The sequence below is a fragment of the Carcharhinus amblyrhynchos genome, chromosome 9, assembly GCF_965287045.1.
Source record: "Carcharhinus amblyrhynchos chromosome 9, sCarAmb.v2.hapA, whole genome shotgun sequence".
Lineage (NCBI taxonomy): Eukaryota > Metazoa > Chordata > Chondrichthyes > Carcharhiniformes > Carcharhinidae > Carcharhinus > Carcharhinus amblyrhynchos.
This window is the reverse complement of record NC_137332.1, coordinates 1,258,481-1,277,329: the sequence shown is the minus strand read 5'-3', so window position 1 is coordinate 1,277,329 and position 18,849 is coordinate 1,258,481. Positions and strand designations below refer to the sequence as shown.

Below are 18,849 nucleotides of genomic sequence, written 5' to 3'. Positions count from 1 at the left end.
CCCTGATGCAATGATCTCCCCACTCATTCTCCTGTGCAATGATGATTATTACTTTAACTAGTTAATGATCCTTCTAAACCAGAAGTGACTTCACTTCCACACTCTGTGCCAAGTTATCTGTCAGGACTCCCGGAAACAGAGCGCAGGGAGATAACTCAGACACTGTTCATCCCCGATTCCCCGTCACGAACATCACAGAGAGGATCACAGCTTCCTTGTGAACGTGAGAAAATCACCTTTCAATTGCTTAGTCCCACATTTCACCCAAAGTCCACATGAAGGGTCTTTGGTTGGGTTTGGCATTGACTCTGACCAGCTGCATTCAGCAGGAATGGAGAGGAGATTGGAGTGTGTCCCCTGATCCACATCATTTAAACCTTTATACCATCACCAAGAGAGCCCAAAGACAGTCACTCCTGACTGGGCAACAAGGTTAATGGTCTGAACTGGACAGGAATGGTCCAACTACCCTGATTAGTCAACACAGAGACAGCACATTCTGATTGGACAGTAAAGGAGCTGACTCTTTCTTACCTTTGCAAAGTCACGGACATCAAAAAGATCAAAAGCATCGAAAAGTTCATTCTTCCTCATGCCGAAAGTGTCACAACAAGTGGTGAGAAACATCCGAATGTTCTTCAAACACAGAAACTACAAGAGGAAGAAAGTGCAGTTGAATCATTATCAGGAAAGGGATAAGCAGCTACCAACAACTTGCATTTATATAGCACCTTCACAGTTAGACATCCCAGGTTGTCTGAGTCCCAGAACTCAGACAAACTCAGACACTGGCACAGAGGGAGATAGGACAGGTGGCTAAAAGCTTCATCAAAGGGTTGGGTTTTCAGGAGAACTGCAGGGAAGGGGATTCCAGAGCTTAGGATTCACACTGCTGAAGATGCTGAGGAAAGATAGAAATTAGACATTGCCCAGAAACTAGAATGGGAGGAGTGTAGCAATCTCAGATCAGTGAAACTGGAGGGGGTTACAGAGATAGGGAGGGGTGTAGGGGCTGGAGGAGGTTACAGAGATAGGGAGGGGTGTAGGGGCTGGAGGAGGTTATGGAGATAGGGAGGGGTGTAGGGGCTGGAGGAGGTTACAGAGAGAGGGAGGGGTGTGACGACTGGAGGAGGTTACAGAGATAGGTAGGGGTGTGAGGGCTGGAGGCAGTTACAGAGTTAGGGAGGGGTGTAGGGGCTGGAGGAGGTTACAGAGCTAGGGAGGGGTGTAGGAAGAATAGGAGGTTATAGAGATAGGGAAGGGATGTAGGGGCTATCCCTGACTTAAAAACATTCAATGAGGGAGCCTCAACTGTTTCACTGGTCAGGGAATTCCACAGATTCACAACCCTTCGTGTGAAGAAGTTCCTCCTCAACTCAGTCCTAAATCTGCTTCCCCTTATTTTGAGGCTATCCCCCCTAGTTCTAGTTTCACCCGCCAGTGGAAACCACTTCCCTGCTTCTATCTTATCTATTCCCATCATAACCTTAGATGTTTCTATAAGATCTCCCCTCATTCTTCTGAATTCCAATGAGTATAGCCCCAGTCTACTCAGTCTCTCCTCATAAGCCAACCCTCTCAACTCCGGAATCAACCCAGTGAATCTCCTCTGCACCCCCTCCAGTGCCAGTATATCCTTTCTCAAGTAAGGAGACCAAAACTGTACACAGTAACTCCAGGTGTGGCCTCACCAGCATCTTATACAGCTGCAAAATAACCTCGCTGTTTTTAAACTCTATCCCTCTAGCAACGAAGGACAAAATTCCATTTGCCTTCTTAATTACCTGCTGCATCTGCAAACCAACTCCTTGAGATTCCTGTACAAGGACACCCAGATCCCTCTGCACAGCAGCATGCTGCAATTTTTTACCATTTAAATAATAGTCCATTTTGCTGTTATTCCGACCAAAATGGATGACCTCACATTTACCAACATTGTACTCCATCTGCCAGACCCTCACCCACTCACTTAGACTATCTATATCCCTTTGCAGACTTTCAGCATCCTCTGCACACTTTACTCTTCCACCCATCTTAGTGTCATCTGCGAACTCCGACACATTACACTTGGTCCCCAACTCCAAATCATCGATGTAAATCGTAAACAATTGCGGTCCCAACACTCATCCTTGAGGAACACCACTAGCCACTGATCGCCAACCAGAAAAACACCCATTTACCCCCACTCTTTGCTTTCTGTTAGTTAACCAATCCTCTATCCATGCTAATACATTACCCGTAACACCGTGCACCTTGACCTTATGTAGCAGTCTTTGGTGCGGCACCTTGTCAAATGCCTTCTGGAAATCCAGATACACCACATCCACAGGTTCCCCGTTATCCACTGCACATGGAATGTTCTCAAAGGATTCCACCAAATTAGTCAAACCTAACCTGCCCTTCATGAACCCATGCTGCATCTTACCAATGGGACAATTTATATTCAGATGTCTCACTTTCTTCCTTGATGATAGATTCAAGCATTTTCCCTACTACAGACGTTAAGCTAACCAGCTATAGTTACCTGCCTTTTGTCTACTTCCTTTTTTAAACAGTGGCGTCACATTTGCTGTTTTTCAATCTGCGGGAACCACCCCAGAGTCCAGTGAATTTTGGTAAATTACCACGAGTACCCTTGCTATTTCTCCCACCATCTCTTTTAGTACCCTGGGATGCATTCCATCAGGACCAGGAGACTTGTCTACCTTTAGCCCCATTAACTTGCCCAAAACTACCTAGAACATAGAACAGTACAGCACAGTACAGGCCCTTCGGTCCTCAATGTTGTCCCGGGCTTTGTCCGAACCCAAGATCAAGCTATCCCACTCCCTATCATTCTGGTGTGCTCCATGTGCCTATCCAATAACCGCTTGAAAGTTCCTAAAGTGTCCGACTCCACTATCACAGCAGGCAGTGCATTCCACACCCCAACCACTCTCTGAGTAAAGAATCTACCTCCCACCATGAACCTTATAGTTATGCCCCCTACTAACAGCTACATCCACCCGAGGAAATAGTCTCTGAACGTCCACTCTATCAATCCCCCTCATCATCTTACAAACTTCTTTTAAATCGCCTCTCATCCTCCTCCGCTCTAAGGAGAAAAGCTCCAGTTCCCTCAACCTTTCCTCATAAGACCTACCCTCCAAACCAGGCAGCATCCTGGTAAATCTCCTCTGCACTCTCTCCAATGCTTCCACATCCTTCTTATAGTGAGGTGACCAGAACTGAACACAATATTCCAAATGTGGTCTCACCAAGGTCCTGTATAGTTGCAGCATAACCCCACGGCTCTTAAACTCAAACCCCCTGTTAATAAACACTAACACACTATAAGCCTTCTTCACAGCTCTATCCACTTGAGTGGTAACCTTCAGAGATCTGTGGATGTGAACCCCAAGATCTCTCTGTTCCTCCACATTCCTCAGAATCCTGCTGTTGACCCTGTAATCCACATTCAAGTTTGTCCGACCAAAATGAATCACCTCGCACTTATCAGGGTTAAACTCCATCTGCCACTTTTCTGCCCAGCTCTGCATCCTATCAATGTCTCTTTGCAGCCTGCAACAGCCCTCCACCTCATCCACGACTCCACCAATCTTGGTGTCATCAGCAAATTTACTAACCCACCCTTCAGCCCCCTCTTCCAAGTCATTGATAAAAATCACAAATAGCAGAGGACCCAGCACTGATCCCTGTGGTACACCGCTGGTAACTGGCCCCCAGTCTGAAAATTTTCCCTCCATCACCACCCTCTGTCTTCTATGAGACAGTGAGAAGTCTGACAACACCAGGTTTAAGTCCAACCGATTTATTTGATAGTAAACTCACAAGCTTTCGGGGTTTGCCCCTTCGTCGGGTGAATGGAAAGTTCTGAGAACTTTCTTCCTCTCATCCTCTAACAGACCAGTGTTTATTTTAGCCACTCATTTTCCTTTTATATTTGTGGAAACTTTTGCTATCTGTTTTTATATTCTGAGCCAGTTTATTCTTATAATCCATCTTACTTTGTCACTTTTTTTGTGGCTTTCTGCTGACCTTTAAAGATTTCCCAATCCTCGAGGTTCCCACTAACCTTTCCCACTTTGTGTGCATTTTCTTTCAATTTGATCCCCTCCTTTATTTCCTTTGATATCCATGGCTGATTATCTCTTTTTCTACAGTCCTTCTTTATTACAGGTACATCATTTGCTGAGCACTGTGAAAGATCGCTTTGAAAGATAGGGACAGGAGTAGGGGGTTGGAGGAGGTTACAGAGATAGGGAGGGGGTGTGGGGGTTGGAGGGGGTTACAGAGGTAGGGAGGGGGTGTAGGGGCTGGAGGGGGTTACAGAGATAGGGAGGGGTGTAGGGGCTGGAGGAGGTTACAGAGATAGGGAGGGGTGTAGGAGGTTACAGAGATAGGGAGGGGTGTAGGGGCTGGAGGAGGTTACAGAGATAGGGAGGGTGTAGGGGGTTGGAGGAGGTTACAGAGATAGGGAAGGGTGTAGGGGCTGGAGGAGGTTACAGAGATAGGGAGGGGGTGTAGGGGGCTGGAGGAGGTTACAGAGATAGGGAGGGGTGTAGGGGCTGGAGGAGGTTACAGAGATAGGGAGGGGGTGGGGCAGTGAGGGATTTGAAAGCTAGGATGAGAATTTTCTAATTAAGACATTGCCAGACCAGGAGCTGAGGCAAGTCAGAGAGTCGAGGGGATGATGGGCGAATGGGATTTGATCTGAGTTGGGATGGGTTAAAGTTCAGCCTCCATGCTGGTTATAAACCGTGATCCAGTGAATCACTGAGCATCACTTCACGATCAGTCCCCTGTTCCAATCAAAAACAAAACAGTTCAATTACACAATCTGAAGAGAATAAATACTGTGGCTAAAAAAAAACCCCACAAGATCCATGTGTCCACGTGGTTATTGAATAGCAAACAGCTGATTTGAAACATTGCCTCTCGCTGTCCTGTCACTGGAATGTCAACTTGAGGAGGACACAATGGGAGGGATTTCCAGATCCCACCCACCTCTGGGATCATCCAATCCCACCAAAGACCAATGGATCCTTGGCCATCCGCAAAATCTTCATGATGGGTCCCACCACGAGGGTCTGGAACATTCACACCAAGGTGACCATTCTGTCAAGCACTGCTTAGACACCAGCTCCAGCACTGTACCAAGGTCTGGACCTCACCCAGACTGGCCTGAGAGATAGTACAGACTCCTCAGAATGACCCCGGGGTTAAAAACTTTACTGTGAGAATCCGCCCTTATTGACCGAGCCACAGCTCGGTGTGAAATTTGTACAAAATATCAGAAAACACCCACACGTGCTGTTGTGAAACTGCCACCAGTCAGGAAGTTTAATGATGCAGTGACAATGGACTGAAATGTATGAGACAAAGAGGGTTTTTTTTCTGTAACACTGTGTAGATGTGGCAAGTAGATTGAGTGGTTTCACCGCAATAGCTGGTGAAGACACATGGAACATAGAACAGAACACTACAGCACAAACAGGCCCTTCAGCCCACAAGTTGCGGCGATCACATCTATACCTACCAAGCCATAGAACTATCTGTAACTCCCAATCCCATTAGATCCCATGTACTCATCCAGAAGTCTTTTAAAAGACCCCAGCGAGTTCGCCTCCACCACCACTGACGGCAGCCGATTCCACTCACTCACCACCCTCTGAGTGAAAAACTTACCCCTAACATCTCCTCTGTACTTGCTTCCCAGCACCTTAAACCTGTGTCCTCTCATAGCGACCATTTCAGCCCTGGGAAATAGCCTCCGAGAATCCACCCTATCTATTCCTCTCAACATTTTATAAACCTCTATCAGGTCGCCTCTCAACCTTCATCTCTCCAGGGAGAAGAGACCCAGCTCCCTCAACCTATCTTCATAAGGCATGCCTCCCAATCCAGGCAACATCCTTGTAAATCTCCTCTGCACCCTCTCAATAGCTTCCACATCCTTCTCGTAGTGAGGCGACCAGAACTGCGCACAGTACTCCAAGTTGGGTCTGACAAGAGTCCTATAAATTTGCAGCATTACCTCCCGACTCCTAAACTCAATCCCTTGATTAATGAAGGCCAGTACACCATACGCCTTCTTGACCACATCCTCCACCTGGACCATTGTTAAAATGGATAAGAACAGGATTTGGGACAACAGCAAAATTCCTGATGGATAATGGCAGAGAATTTACCAATGAGAAATTTCAAGATGTGTGGAAAGTTGAAGATCACAGTTACAGACATTGCAGCTGAGATCCCGTTCAGTAATGGTCTATACGGGAGAAACAATACTGCGATAGATAACGTTACATACAATACTGATAACATGTTAGATACAATATGGGCCGATCAACCAGATGGTAAATTGAAAGTGGCACTGGCATGCCTGGTGCACACAGATAACTCTTTGTCAATACCCGGGGGATTGAGTATGGCAGAATTCTGGAGTTGCCTTTGGTCCTATCAGATGTTGCCCCTGCTCTAGAAGGGATTAGCAGGAGCCTGACTTCCTCTGCTCATCTGAATGTGCTCCTTGCAGCCAGACAGACTTTCACTAAAGCTGAGGTTTTGGAGAGAATTTCCTGAGTAAGACCATCAGGGATACAGTTTCCACTGGGAGAGAGGATATATCATAAAAGAGAGGGCTGGCAAGAGTGGAAAGGTCCTGGCAAAGTGATAACCGGTGAGGGAAAAGTAACAATTGTACAACACAGGAATCAAACAGCTCAGGCTCACATGTGGATACTCGTGACGCTGACTATAACTTTCCAGATTCTGAAGCACACAGAGTGAGGGGGTGCCATGCACTTCACATAGTCACAAACCAGCCAATCATAAAGGGTAAGTTTTTCACTCAGAGGGTGGTGAGTGAGTGGAATCAGCTGCCATCGGTGGTGGGAGAGGCGAACTCGCTGGGGTCTTTTAAGAGACTTCTGGATGAGTATATGGGATTTAATGGGATTGAGAGTTATAGATAGGCCTAGTAGGTACGGATATGATCAGCACAACTTGTGGGCCAAAGGGCCTGTTTGTGCTGTAGTGTTCTATGTTCGATGAATCGATTATGGCAAATAGAGAATTGATTGGTGATGAATAAGTAGGACCAGCCTATTGATTAAAAACAAAACAACCCAAAGGTGATGTACATGACAAAGGGGGCGATGTGTGGAGGGATCCCCATCACAGGAAGAGCAGGAAACATAAACACTGATTACACCTGAAGAAAGGAGGTTAGGAGATAAGACCCGTGGATCGGGAAAGTGAGGCAAGGATGTGGAAATCCAGGAATTGCACTGTGTTCCAACAGTGATCCAGAGAAAGGATGAGATCCCAGGAATAGGTCATGACTTTGCAATCAGGGAAAGATCATGTATCATTGCTCAGGAAGAGAGAACAGGGGAGAATCGGAGCAAGAAAAGGGACTACAGAACAAGTGAGGAATGTCACTCGAATCAGGAGCTCTCATGATGAAAGGGTTTGGATTTGGAAAGAACGGGGAGAAGATTTTGAAATGCCAGAAGGGGACAGTCAGTTTTGTCTCACACGTACACACAGGAGCGACGCACCCTGACACCACACACACAGCTAGAGCTGGATTGTAAGCACAGACTTTTCAGGAAAAGCTGGTGGAGCGGGATATCAGAGCGGACTGGGTTACTGCAGGGAAAGTGAGCTTGTGATTCCATCATGATTTTCCCTGGAACAGATCAATAGATATAACAACTGCGTGTCACAAGGTGGAAATTTCAAACAATGTATATTTGAAACCATCTGAAGGAACCGGAGATCGATAAGGAACATTCTGGAAATGGAACAAGTCATAGAAACATAGAACACTACAGCACAAACAGGCCCTTCGGCCCACGAGTTGCGCCGATCACATCAACATCTACCAATCTATAGACCTATCTATAACCCCCAATCCCATTAAACCCCATATACTCATCCAGAAGTCTTTTAAAAGACCCCAGCGAGTTCGCCTCCACCACCACTGACGGCAGCCGATTCCATTCACTCACCACCCTCTGAGTGAAAAACTTACCCCTAACATCACTTCTGTACTTGCCTCCCCGCACCTTAAATCTGTGTCCTCTCGTAGCAACCATTTCAACCCGGGGAAATAGCCTCTGAGAATCCACCCTATCTATTCCTCTCAACATTTTATAAACCTCTATCAGGTCGCCTCTCAACCTTAGTCTCTCCAGGGAAAAGAGTCCCAGCTCCCTCAACCTAACTTCATAAGGCATGCCTCCCAGTCCAGGCAACATCCTTGTAAATCTCCTCTGTACCCTTTCAATAGCTTCTACGTCTTTCCTATAGTGAGGCGACCAGAACTGCGCACAGTACTCCAAATGAGGCCTGACAAGGGTCTTATAAAGTTGCAGCATTACCTCCCGACTCCTAAACTCAATCCCTCGATTAATGAAGGCCAGTACACCATACGCCTTCTTGACCACCTCCTCCACCTGCGAGGCCGATTTAAGAGTCCTGTGGACCCGGACCCCAAGATCCTTCTGCTCTTCAACACTACTAAGACTCCTGCCCTTGATAGTGTACTCGTTCATCCCGTTGGTTCTGCCAAAATGGACGACTACGCATTTATCCGCGTTGAAGTCCATCTGCCACTTCTCCGCCCAGTCCTGCATCCTATCTATGTCCTGCTGCAACTTTTGACATCCTTCCAGACCATCCACAACACCACCGACCTTCGTGTCATCAGCGAACTTACTTACCCATCCCTCCACTTCCTCATCCAGGTCATTTATGAAAATGACAAACAGCAAGGGTCCTAGAACAGATCCCTGGGGCACTCCACTGGTGACCGACCTCCATGCAGAGAAAGATCCATCCACAACCACTCTCTGCCTTTTGCAGGCAAGCCAGTTCTGGATCCACAAGGCCAAAGCCCCTTGGACCCCATGCCCTCTCACCTTCTCAAGAAGTCTTGCATGGGGGACCTTATCAAATGTCACTCAAATCAGGAGCCTTTATCCATAAGTCTTTATGGATTAAAGGATATTTTACCATGAGGTTAGCATTGATCAAAAGCAGCTACTTCCAGTTAAAGGCAGAACCTGTGAGGTTCTCTCACCAATATTGCTTTGGTGCCACAAGAATTGACAGGTGAGAAACAAAGTACAGGATAACGCTTTCCATGTAAATATAAAAACTACTCAAACACAAATTGCAGAACATATGGCCCAGGGAGCAGAATAGTCACTCAGTGTAGAGTGAAGAAACTGGAGGAGGTGCCAGATGTCAGAATTGGAAGAAATGGTGAGATGGGAACTATCTGTGTAGGCCAGATATGGGGTGGCACTGAGGGCTGTACAGGGGGGCACTGGGTGCTCTGTACGGACTGCCACTGGGCCATGTACAGGCTCAGGAATAATGTACCCTCAATACAATGTTGGTCGTGACCTATTCATCTGAAGGTGGAGAATGTTTAATTTAATTTGCATAGCACCTCAGAGAGTCAGAGAGGTTTACAGCATGAAAACAGGCCCTTTGGCCCAACTTGTCCATGCTGCCCTTTTTTTAAAACCCCTAATCCCAATTGCCCACATTTGGCCCCTATCCCTCTATACCCATCGTATCCATGTAACTATCTAAACGCTTTTTTAAAAAGATAGAGTTGTACCCGCCTCTACTACTACCTCTGGCAGCTTGTTCACCACCCTCTGTGTGAAACAATTGCCCCTCTGGACACTTTTGTATCTCTCCCCTCTCACCTTAAACCTATGCCCTCTAGTTTTAGACTCCCGTGCCTTTGGGAAAAGATATTGACTATCAGGAAGGCGAATGGCATGCTGGCCTTCATAGCGAGGGGGATTGAATATAAAAGTAGGGAGGTCTTGCTGCAGCTGTATAGGGCATTGGTGAGGCCGCAGCTGGAGTACTGTGTGCAGTTTTGGGCGCCGCACCTGCGCAAGGATATTTTGGCCCTGGAGGGAGTGCAGAGGAGGTTTACTAGGCTGATACCGGAGTTGAGGGGGTTGAGCTATGAGGAGAGGCTGAATAAACTAGGCTTGTACTCGTTAGAGTTTAGAAGAATGAGGGGAGATCTCATTGAGACGTATAAGATGATGAATGGGATGGATAGGATAGAGGTGGAGAGACTCTTCCCGCTCAAAAAAGACAGTAGGACTAGGGGGCACAGCCTCAAGATAAAGGGGAGGCGGTTTAGAACGGAGTTGAGGAGGAACTTCTTCACTCAAAGGGTGGTGAATCTCTGGAATTCTCTGCCCGTTGAAGTGGTGGAGGCTGCCTCGCTAAATATTTTTAAGAAGCGGGTTGATGGGTTCTTGATAAAAGAGGGGATTAAGGGTTATGGGGAGAGGGCGGGAAAGTGGAACTGAGCCACGACAGATCAGCCATGATCTTATTGAATGGCGGGGCAGGCTCGAAGGGCTAGATGGCCTACTCCTGCTCCTATTTCTTATGTTCTTATGTTCTTATGCCCCTCATTATTTTATAGACCTCTACAATATCACCCCTCAACCTCCTATGCTCCAGCACCTTAAGGGGGACAGGATAGGGGTGCAGAGAAATTCAGCTTCCAGATATTACTGGGGATGGGGAACATTCCCAAACCTGGGATCCACTTCTCCTTCATCCCTGGAGCCCCACACCCTCCCTTTCTGTTATAAATTTCTGTTTTGGTGGGTCGAGGGAACCGTGGTGCACAAAGGATGTGTTGAACCTAGTCAGGAAGAAAAGGAAGGTGTACAAGAGGTTCAGGGAATTAGGAGATGTTAAAGATCTTGAGGAGTATAAGGACTGTAGGAGGGAACTTAAAAGGGAAATTAGGAGAGCCAGAAGGGGTCATGAGAGGACCTTGGCGGGTAAGATTAAGGAGAATCCCAAGGCCTTCTATAAACATGTGAAAGGTAAAAGGATAAGAAGAGAAGGGATAGGACCTATAAAAGGTGAGGGGGGGAAGGTTTGTGTGGAACCAGAAGAAATGGCGGAGGTGCTTAACGAGTACTTCGCCTCAGTATTCACAGTGGAAGCCGATCTGGGAGATTTTGTTATGGATTTGCAGCAGATGGAAAGGATTGAGTACGTGAATATTAAGGAGGAGGATGTGTTGGAACTTTTGAATTCTGTCAAGGTAGATAAGTCGCCGGGACCAGATGGGATGTACCCCAGGATACTGTGGGAGGCGAGGGAAGAGATTGCAGAGCCCCTGGCGATGATCTTTGCGTCGTCAATGGAGACGGGAGAGGTTCCAGAGGATTGGAGGATTGCGGATGTAGTTCCTATTTTCAAGAAAGGGAACAGAGATAGCCCGGGAAATTACCGACCGGTGAGTCTGACCTCAGTGGTTGGTAAGCTGATGGAGAGGCTTCTGAGGGACAAGATTTACGAACATTTGGAGAGGTTTGACATGATCAGGAATAGTCAGCATGGATTTGTCAAGGGCAGGTCGTGCCTTACAAGCCTAGTTGAGTTCTTCGATAATGTGACTGAACACATTGACGAAGGAAGTGCCGTGGACGTAGTGTACATGGACTTCAGCAAGGCGTTTGATAAGGTCCCCCATGCAAGACTTCTTGAGAAGGTGAAAGGGCATGGGATCCAAGGGCCTTTGGCCATGTGGATCCAGAACTGGCTTGCCTGCAGAAGGCAGAGAGTGGTTGTGGATGGGGCTTTTTCTGAATGGAGGTCAGTCACCAGCGGAGTGCCTCAAGGATCTGTTCTGGGACCCTTGTTGTTTGTCATTTTCATAAATGACCTGGATGAGGAAGTGGAGGGATGGGTAAGTAAGTTCGCTGATGACACGAAGGTCGGTGGTGTTGTGGATGATCTGGAAGGATGGCAAAAGTTGCAGCAGGACATAGATAGGATGCAGGACTGGGCGGAGAAGTGGCAGATGGACTTCAACGCGGATAAATGTGTAGTCGTCCATTTTGGCAGAACCAACGGGATGAACGAGTACACTATCAAGGGCAGAAGTCTGAGTAGTGTTGAGGAGCAGAAGGATCTTGGGGTCCGGGTCCACAGGACTCTTAAATCGGCCTCGCAGGTGGAGGAGGTGGTCAAGAAGGCGTATGGTGTACTGGCCTTCATTAATCGAGGGATTGAGTTTAGGAGTCGGGAGGTAATGCTGGAACTTTATAAGACCCTTGTCAGGCCTCATTTAGAGTATTGTGCGCAGTTCTGGTCACCTCACTATAGGAAAGATGTAGAAGCTATTGAAAGGGTACAGAGGAGATTTACAAGGATGTTGCCTGGATTGGGAGGCATGCCTTATGAAGTTAGGTTGAGGGAGCTGGGACTCTTTTCCCTGGAGAGACGAAGGTTGAGAGGCGACCTGATAGAAGTTTACAAAATGTTGAGAGGAATAGATAGGGTGGATTCTCAGAGGCTATTTCCCCGGGTTGAAATGGTCGCTACGAGAGGACACAGATTTAAGGTGCGGGGAGGGAGGTTCAGAAGTGATGTTAGGGGTAAGTTTTTCACTCAGAGGGTGGTGAGTGAATGGAATCGGCTGCCGTCAGTGGTGGTGGAGGCGAACTCGCTGGGGTCTTTTAAAAGACTTCTAGATGAGTATATGGGGTTTTATGGGATTGGGGGTTATAGATAGGTCTGTAGGTTGGTAGGTGATGATGTGATCGGCCAACTTGTGGGCCGAAGGGCCTGTTTGTGCTGTAGTGTTCTATGTTCTATGTTCTAAATAATCACATCACCTTTTTCATTTATTGTCCCATTCACTCAACACCATCACCCTTCCTAGAATTTCGTTCTGCAAATCTCTGGCCAGTGACCTCAGCTGTTGACCTTTCCCCCCACGGGCCTTTCCCACTTCTGTTTCCAAGTCGGGGGAAAGGTTGGTGAACAGCTCTGTCCCCACCGAGACACCGAGACGGAAACAGCAGCGAACAGTTCAACATCCCCCTCCCCACCTCCTGCAGCAAGGACTCACTCAGCACAGCTTAAAATGCTTCTGCCACAGGGAGACAGGACACGGGTTTCACTATCACCACTCCCTCGGGTCAGGAGGGTCAACCCCATCTCATCATGACAGAGGATCAAATCCCACTCCAAAGAGACACACTTAAAATCCACACCGACATTTCCAACGCGGTGCCGAGGCAGTGCCGCACCGTCAGAGGGCCAACGGTTCGAGAAACCTCCATAAGTCAAAAGCAAAATCCTGCAAACGCTGGAAATCTGAAATGCACAGAAACTCAGAAACTAGAACTGGAGGAGGCCACTCAGCCCTTCCAGTCTGCTTCACCATTCATTACGATCATGGCTGATCATCAAATTCGGTATCCTGATCCCCCCCCTGTTACCCCACATATTCCTACATCCTTTTAGCCCCAGGAGCGAAATCTAACTTCCTCTTGAAATCAGACAATGTTTTAGTCTCAGCTACTTCCTGTGGGAGTGAATTCCACACCCTCTGGGTGAAGAAATTTCCCTTCATCTCAGTTCTAAAAGGTTTACCCCTTATCCTCAAACCGTGACCCCTAGTTCTGGACTCCCCCACCATCGGGAACATTCTTTCTGAATCTACCCTGTCTAACCCTGTTAGAATTTTATAAGTTTCTACGAGATCCCCTCTCACGCTTCTAAACTCCAGTGAATATAGAACATAGAACATTACAGCGCGGAACAGGCCCTTCGGCCCACGATGTTGCGCCGACCAGTTAAAAAACAATGACCCTCTAACCTAAACCAAACCCTTTCCGTCCATAAACCTATCCACGGATCTCTTAAACGCCCCCAAACTAGGCGCATCTACAACCGCAGCAGGCAGGGCATTCCAATCCCTCACCACCCTCTGGGTAAAGAACCTACCCCTGACATCCGTCCTATAACTACCCCCCCTTAATTTAAAGCTATGCCCCCTCATGCTAGCTTTCTCCATCCGAGAAAAAAGGCTATCAGTGTCCATCCTATCTAAACCTCTAATCATCTTATATGTTTCAATAAGGTCCCCTCTTAGCCGCCTTCTTTCTAACGAAAACAACCTCAAATCCCTCAGTCTCTCCTCAGAGGACCTCCCCTCCATACCAGGCAACATCCTAGCCAACTTAGCCCCTCCTCATATGACAGACCTGCCATCCCAGGAATCAGCCTGGTAAACCTTCGCTGTGCTCCCTCTATGGCAAGGACATCCTTCCCCCAATAAGGACCCCAAAACTGCACACAATACTCCAGGTGTGGCCTCAGCTATGCCCTATACAATTGCAGCAAAACATCCCTATCCCTATACTCAAATCTTCTCGCTACGAAGGCCAACGTACCATTTGCAACTGATGAAAGTAAGCGTGCAGGTACAATTGGGCCAGTGGGCTGACGAATGGCAGATGGAGTTTAATTTAGGCAAATGCAAGGTGATACATTTTGGTCGATTGAACCAGGGCAGGACTTACTCAGTTAATGGTAGGGCATTGGGGAGAGTTATAGAACGAAGATATCTTGGGGTACAGGTTCATAGCTCCTTGAAAGTGGAGTCACAGGTGGACAGAGTGGTGAAGAAGACATTCAGCATGCTTGGTTTCATTGGTCAGAACATTGAACACAGGAGTTGGGATGTCTTGTTGAAGTTGTACAAGACATTGGTAAGGCCACACTTGGAATACTGCGTACAGTTCTGGTCACCTTATTATAGGGAGGATATTATTAAACTAGAAATAGTACAGAAAAGATTTACTAGGATGCTACCGGGACTTGATGGATTGAGTTATAAGGAGAGGCTTGATAGACTGGGACTTCTTTCTTTGGAATGTAGAAGGCTGAGGGGTGACCTTATAGAGGTCTATAAAATAATGAGGGGCACAGATCAGCTAGATAGTCAATATCTTTTCCCAAAGGTAGGGGAGTCTAAAACTAGAGGGCACAGGTTTAAGGTGAGAGGGGAGAGATACAAAAGTGTCCAGAGGGACAATTTTTTCACACAGAGGGTGATGAGTGTCTGGAACAAGCTGCCAGAGGTAGTAGTAGAGGCAGGCACAATTTTATCTTTTAAAAAGCATTTAGACAGTTACATGGGTACAATGGGTATTGAGGGATATGGGCCAAATGCAGGCAATTGGGATTAGCTTAGGGGTTTCAAAAAAAATGGCGTTCTGGACAAGTTGGGCTGAAGGGCACACTGGGCGGTAAGGGAAGATATAGGCTCAAAAGACTGAACGTGGAATCGTTGTGGGTGGAGATAAGGAACAGTAAGGGGGGGAAGACGCTGGTGGGTGTGGTCTATAGGCCCCCAAATAATAACTTGGAGGTGGGGCGGGTTATAAACAAGCAAATAAATGATGCGTGCAGAAATGGAGCGGCGATAATTATGGGGGATTTCAATCTGCATATTGATTGGTTGACCCAAGTCCGACGCGGTGGGCTTGAGGGAGCGTTCTTGGAATGCTGTCGGAATAGTTTCCTTGAACAGTGTGTGACGGAACCAACGAGGGAGCAAGCTAGCTTAGATCTGGTGTTGTGTAACGAGGCAGGTAGAATTAGGGATCTTGTTGTGAGGGATCCTCTTGGGACGAGCGATCATTGTATGGTTGAGTTTTTGATGCAGATGGAGGATGAGAAAGTAGGGTCCCGAACCTGTGTCCTCTGTTTGAACAGAGGGGAGTATGATAGGATGAGAGAGGAATTGGCAAATGTAGATTGGGGGCGCAGATTGGACGGTAGGACGGCTGAGAAAAAGTGGAGGATCTTTAAGGAGATCTTTCTCGGTGCTCAGCAGAAATATATTCCAATGGTGAAGAAGGAATGTAGGAGAAGGGATAACCAGCCGTGGATATCGAAGGAAATAAAGGAAAATATTAAATTAAAAGCTGATACTTTTAGAGTGGCTAAAAGTAGTGGGCGAGTAGAAGATTGGGAGAGGTTTAAAAATCAACAAAGATTGACTAAGAAGTTGATAAAGAAAGGAAGACTAGACTATGAAGCTAAACAAGCACTAAATATAAAAAAGGACAGTAAAAGTTTTTACAAATATATAAAGAGGAGGAGGCTGGCTAGAGTGAATGTTGGACCCTTAGAGGATGAGAGGGGGGATTTAGTGGTGGGAGATGAGGAAATGGCTGAGGCCTTAAATAAGTTTTTTGCCTCGGTCTTCACGGAGGAGGATGCAAATAGTTTGCCGGATATTAAAGATAGAAGAATGGTAGGAGTTGAGGGCCTGAATGCGATTACTGTCACTAGAGAGGTAGTGTTTGATAGACTAATGGGACTGAAGGTGGACAAGTCCCAGGACCGGATGGAATGCATCCCAGAGTTCTGAAAGAAATGGCAGAGGTGATAGTGGATGCCTTGGTGATTATTTACCAAACTTCGCTGGATTCCGGGGAAATGCCGGAAGATTGGAAAATGGCTAATGTTACACCGCTGTTTAAAAAAGGTAGCAGACAAAAGGCAGGGAATTATAGGCCAGTTAGTTTGACGTCTGTTGTTGGAAAAATGCTTGAATCCGTCATCAAAGAAGAAATAGCGAGGCACCTAGAAAAGAACTGTTTGATAGAGCAGACGCAGCACGGATTCGTTAAGGAGAAGTCGTGTCTGACAAATTTATTGGATTTCTATGAGGATGTGACTAGTGCGGTAGACAGAGGGGAACCGGTGGATGTGGCGTTTCTCGATTTTCAAAAGGCGTTTGATAAGGTGCCACACAAAAGGTTGCTTCAGAAGGTTAGGGGGCATGGAGTTGGGGGTAAGGTGTTAGCGTGGATAGAGGATTGGTTGTCTAATAGGAAGCAGAGAGTTGGAATCAACGGGTGCTATTCTGATTGGCGGTTGGTGACTAGTGGAGTGCCGCAGGGATCGGTGCTGGGGCCTCAGCTATTTATCATTCATATAGATGATCTGGAGGAGGGGGCTGAGTGTAGGGTGACGAAATTTGCTGATGACACAAAGATGAGTGGAAAAGCAAATTGTGCGGAGGGTGTGGAAAGTCTGCAGAGGGATCTAGATAGGCTGAGCGAGTGGGCGAGGACCTGGCAGATGGAGTATAATGTTAGCAAGTGTGAGGTTATCCACTTTGGCAGAAATAATAGTAGGAGGGATTACTATTTAAAGGGCGAAAAGCTGCAGCATGCTACGGTGCAGAGGGACCTGGGGGTCCTTGTGCATGAGTCGCAAAAACCCAGCCTGCAGGTGCAGCAGGTGATCAGGAAGGCGATTGGGATGCTGGCCTTTATAGCGAGGGGGATTGAATATAAAAGCAGGGAAGTCTTGCTGCAACTGTACAGGGCACTGGTGAGGCTGCAACTGGAGTACTGTGTGCAGTTTTGGTCGCTGCACTTACGTAAGGATATTTTGGCCTTGGAGGGAGTGCAGAGGAGGTTCACTAGGCTGATACCGGAGATGAGGGGGTTAGACTATGAAGAGAGACTAAATAGACTGGGTCTGATCTCGTTGGAGTTTAGAAGGATGAGGGGGGAATCTTATCGAGATGTATAAGATAATGAAGGGGATGGATAGGGTAGAGGTAGGGAGATTCTTCCCGCTCAGAAAGGACAGCAGGACTAGAGGGCACAGCCTCAAGATAAGGGGGGTGCAGTTTAGAACGGAGTTGAGGAGGAACTTCTTCACTCAAAGGGTGGTGAGTCTCTGGAATTCTCTGCCCGTTGAAGTGGTGGAGGCTGCCTCGCTAAATATATTTAAGACACGGGTAGATAGGTTTCTGATAGACAAGGGAATTAAGGGTTATGGGGAGAAAGCGGGAAAGTGGAACTGATCCACTTCAGATCAGCCATGATCTTATTGAATGGCGGGCAGGCTCGAAGGGCTAGATGGCCTCCTCCTGCTCCTATTTCTTATGTTCTTATGTTGTGTCTCAGACGCTGGCTGACAGGATGAGTATGTGCAGCATTCTGTGTCAGAGTTTGTTACACAAACACACAGCAGTATCTCAGAATTCCTGACAGTGTCTGTGCAGAGAGAATGGGGCCAAGGTTTCCAGCCTGGATGACCCTCGGTCAGAGCTCCAGCATCTGCAGTTATTGATTTTTATATTAACTTGGCAGCATTCAGCCCAGGATGGACATTTTAAAGTGAGTTTGGAGTGTTTAATCCTTCTCTGCCCCACTCTCACTCACTCTCACTCTTTACAACCACAGATTGTCAGATATTGACATCGACATTTCCCTTCACTTCCCAGTGTCCTTCCCCCTCCTTCAATCCGGCTGGGATTTGGGGCATTCCACCCCCCCCCCCCCCCCCGCCTCCCAATCCGGACACAGGCAGCTCTTCAACCTGGTGAGGCTTCACCACAGCACCCGGGGCTCCGCTCAGTTCCCGGGATTTGTCCGGGTGGGGCCAGTCTGTAATCCCGGTTTATTCCCAGCCTATCCCGGTTTATTCCCGTTGCTCCTTACCTGGGACATGTGTGGCCGCTGGTGGATGTCCTTGAGGCTCAGGGAGCGGGGTTGGAGGGTGTGCAGTAACCGGCACAGCAGCACCCCATCCCGGAGGGACTGAGCCAGCTCGAACAGCTGCGCCCCGGGCCAGCTCACCCTGTGGTCCCGGGGCAAAACCCCGCAACTGATCAACCAGAGAGCACACTGGCGCCAGGGCTCCATCCCCACCCTAACCCCTAACCCCCCCCACACTAAACCCTGGACACTAAACCCCCCCCCCGCCCACACTAAACCCTAACCCCCTCCCCACACTAACCCTGGACACTAAATCCCCCCACACTAACCCCCCCACACTAAACCCTGGACACTAACCCCCCCCAAACACTAACCCTAACCCCCCCAAAACCCAAAAAAAACTAAACCCCACAACTGATCAGCCAGAGAGCACACTGGCGCCAGGGCTCCATCCCCACCCTAACCCTGAACACTAAACCCCCCCCCCCCGAAAAAAAACCCACCCCACCCTAAA

General features: G+C 47.7%; 1 protein-coding gene across 1 annotated transcript in view; it reads right to left on the bottom strand.

Annotated features, from left to right (window-relative positions):
• Nucleotides 1–18,542, bottom strand: part of vav3a (vav 3 guanine nucleotide exchange factor a) — a 119,990-nt gene extending 101,448 nt beyond the window's left edge. Inside the window, 2 exon segments of the mRNA XM_080196443.1 lie at nt 535–651; nt 18,339–18,542. Of these exon segments, the coding sequence (XP_080052569.1) occupies nt 535–651; nt 18,339–18,542 (321 nt within the window).
• Nucleotides 18,543–18,849: the final 307 nt, after the last annotated feature.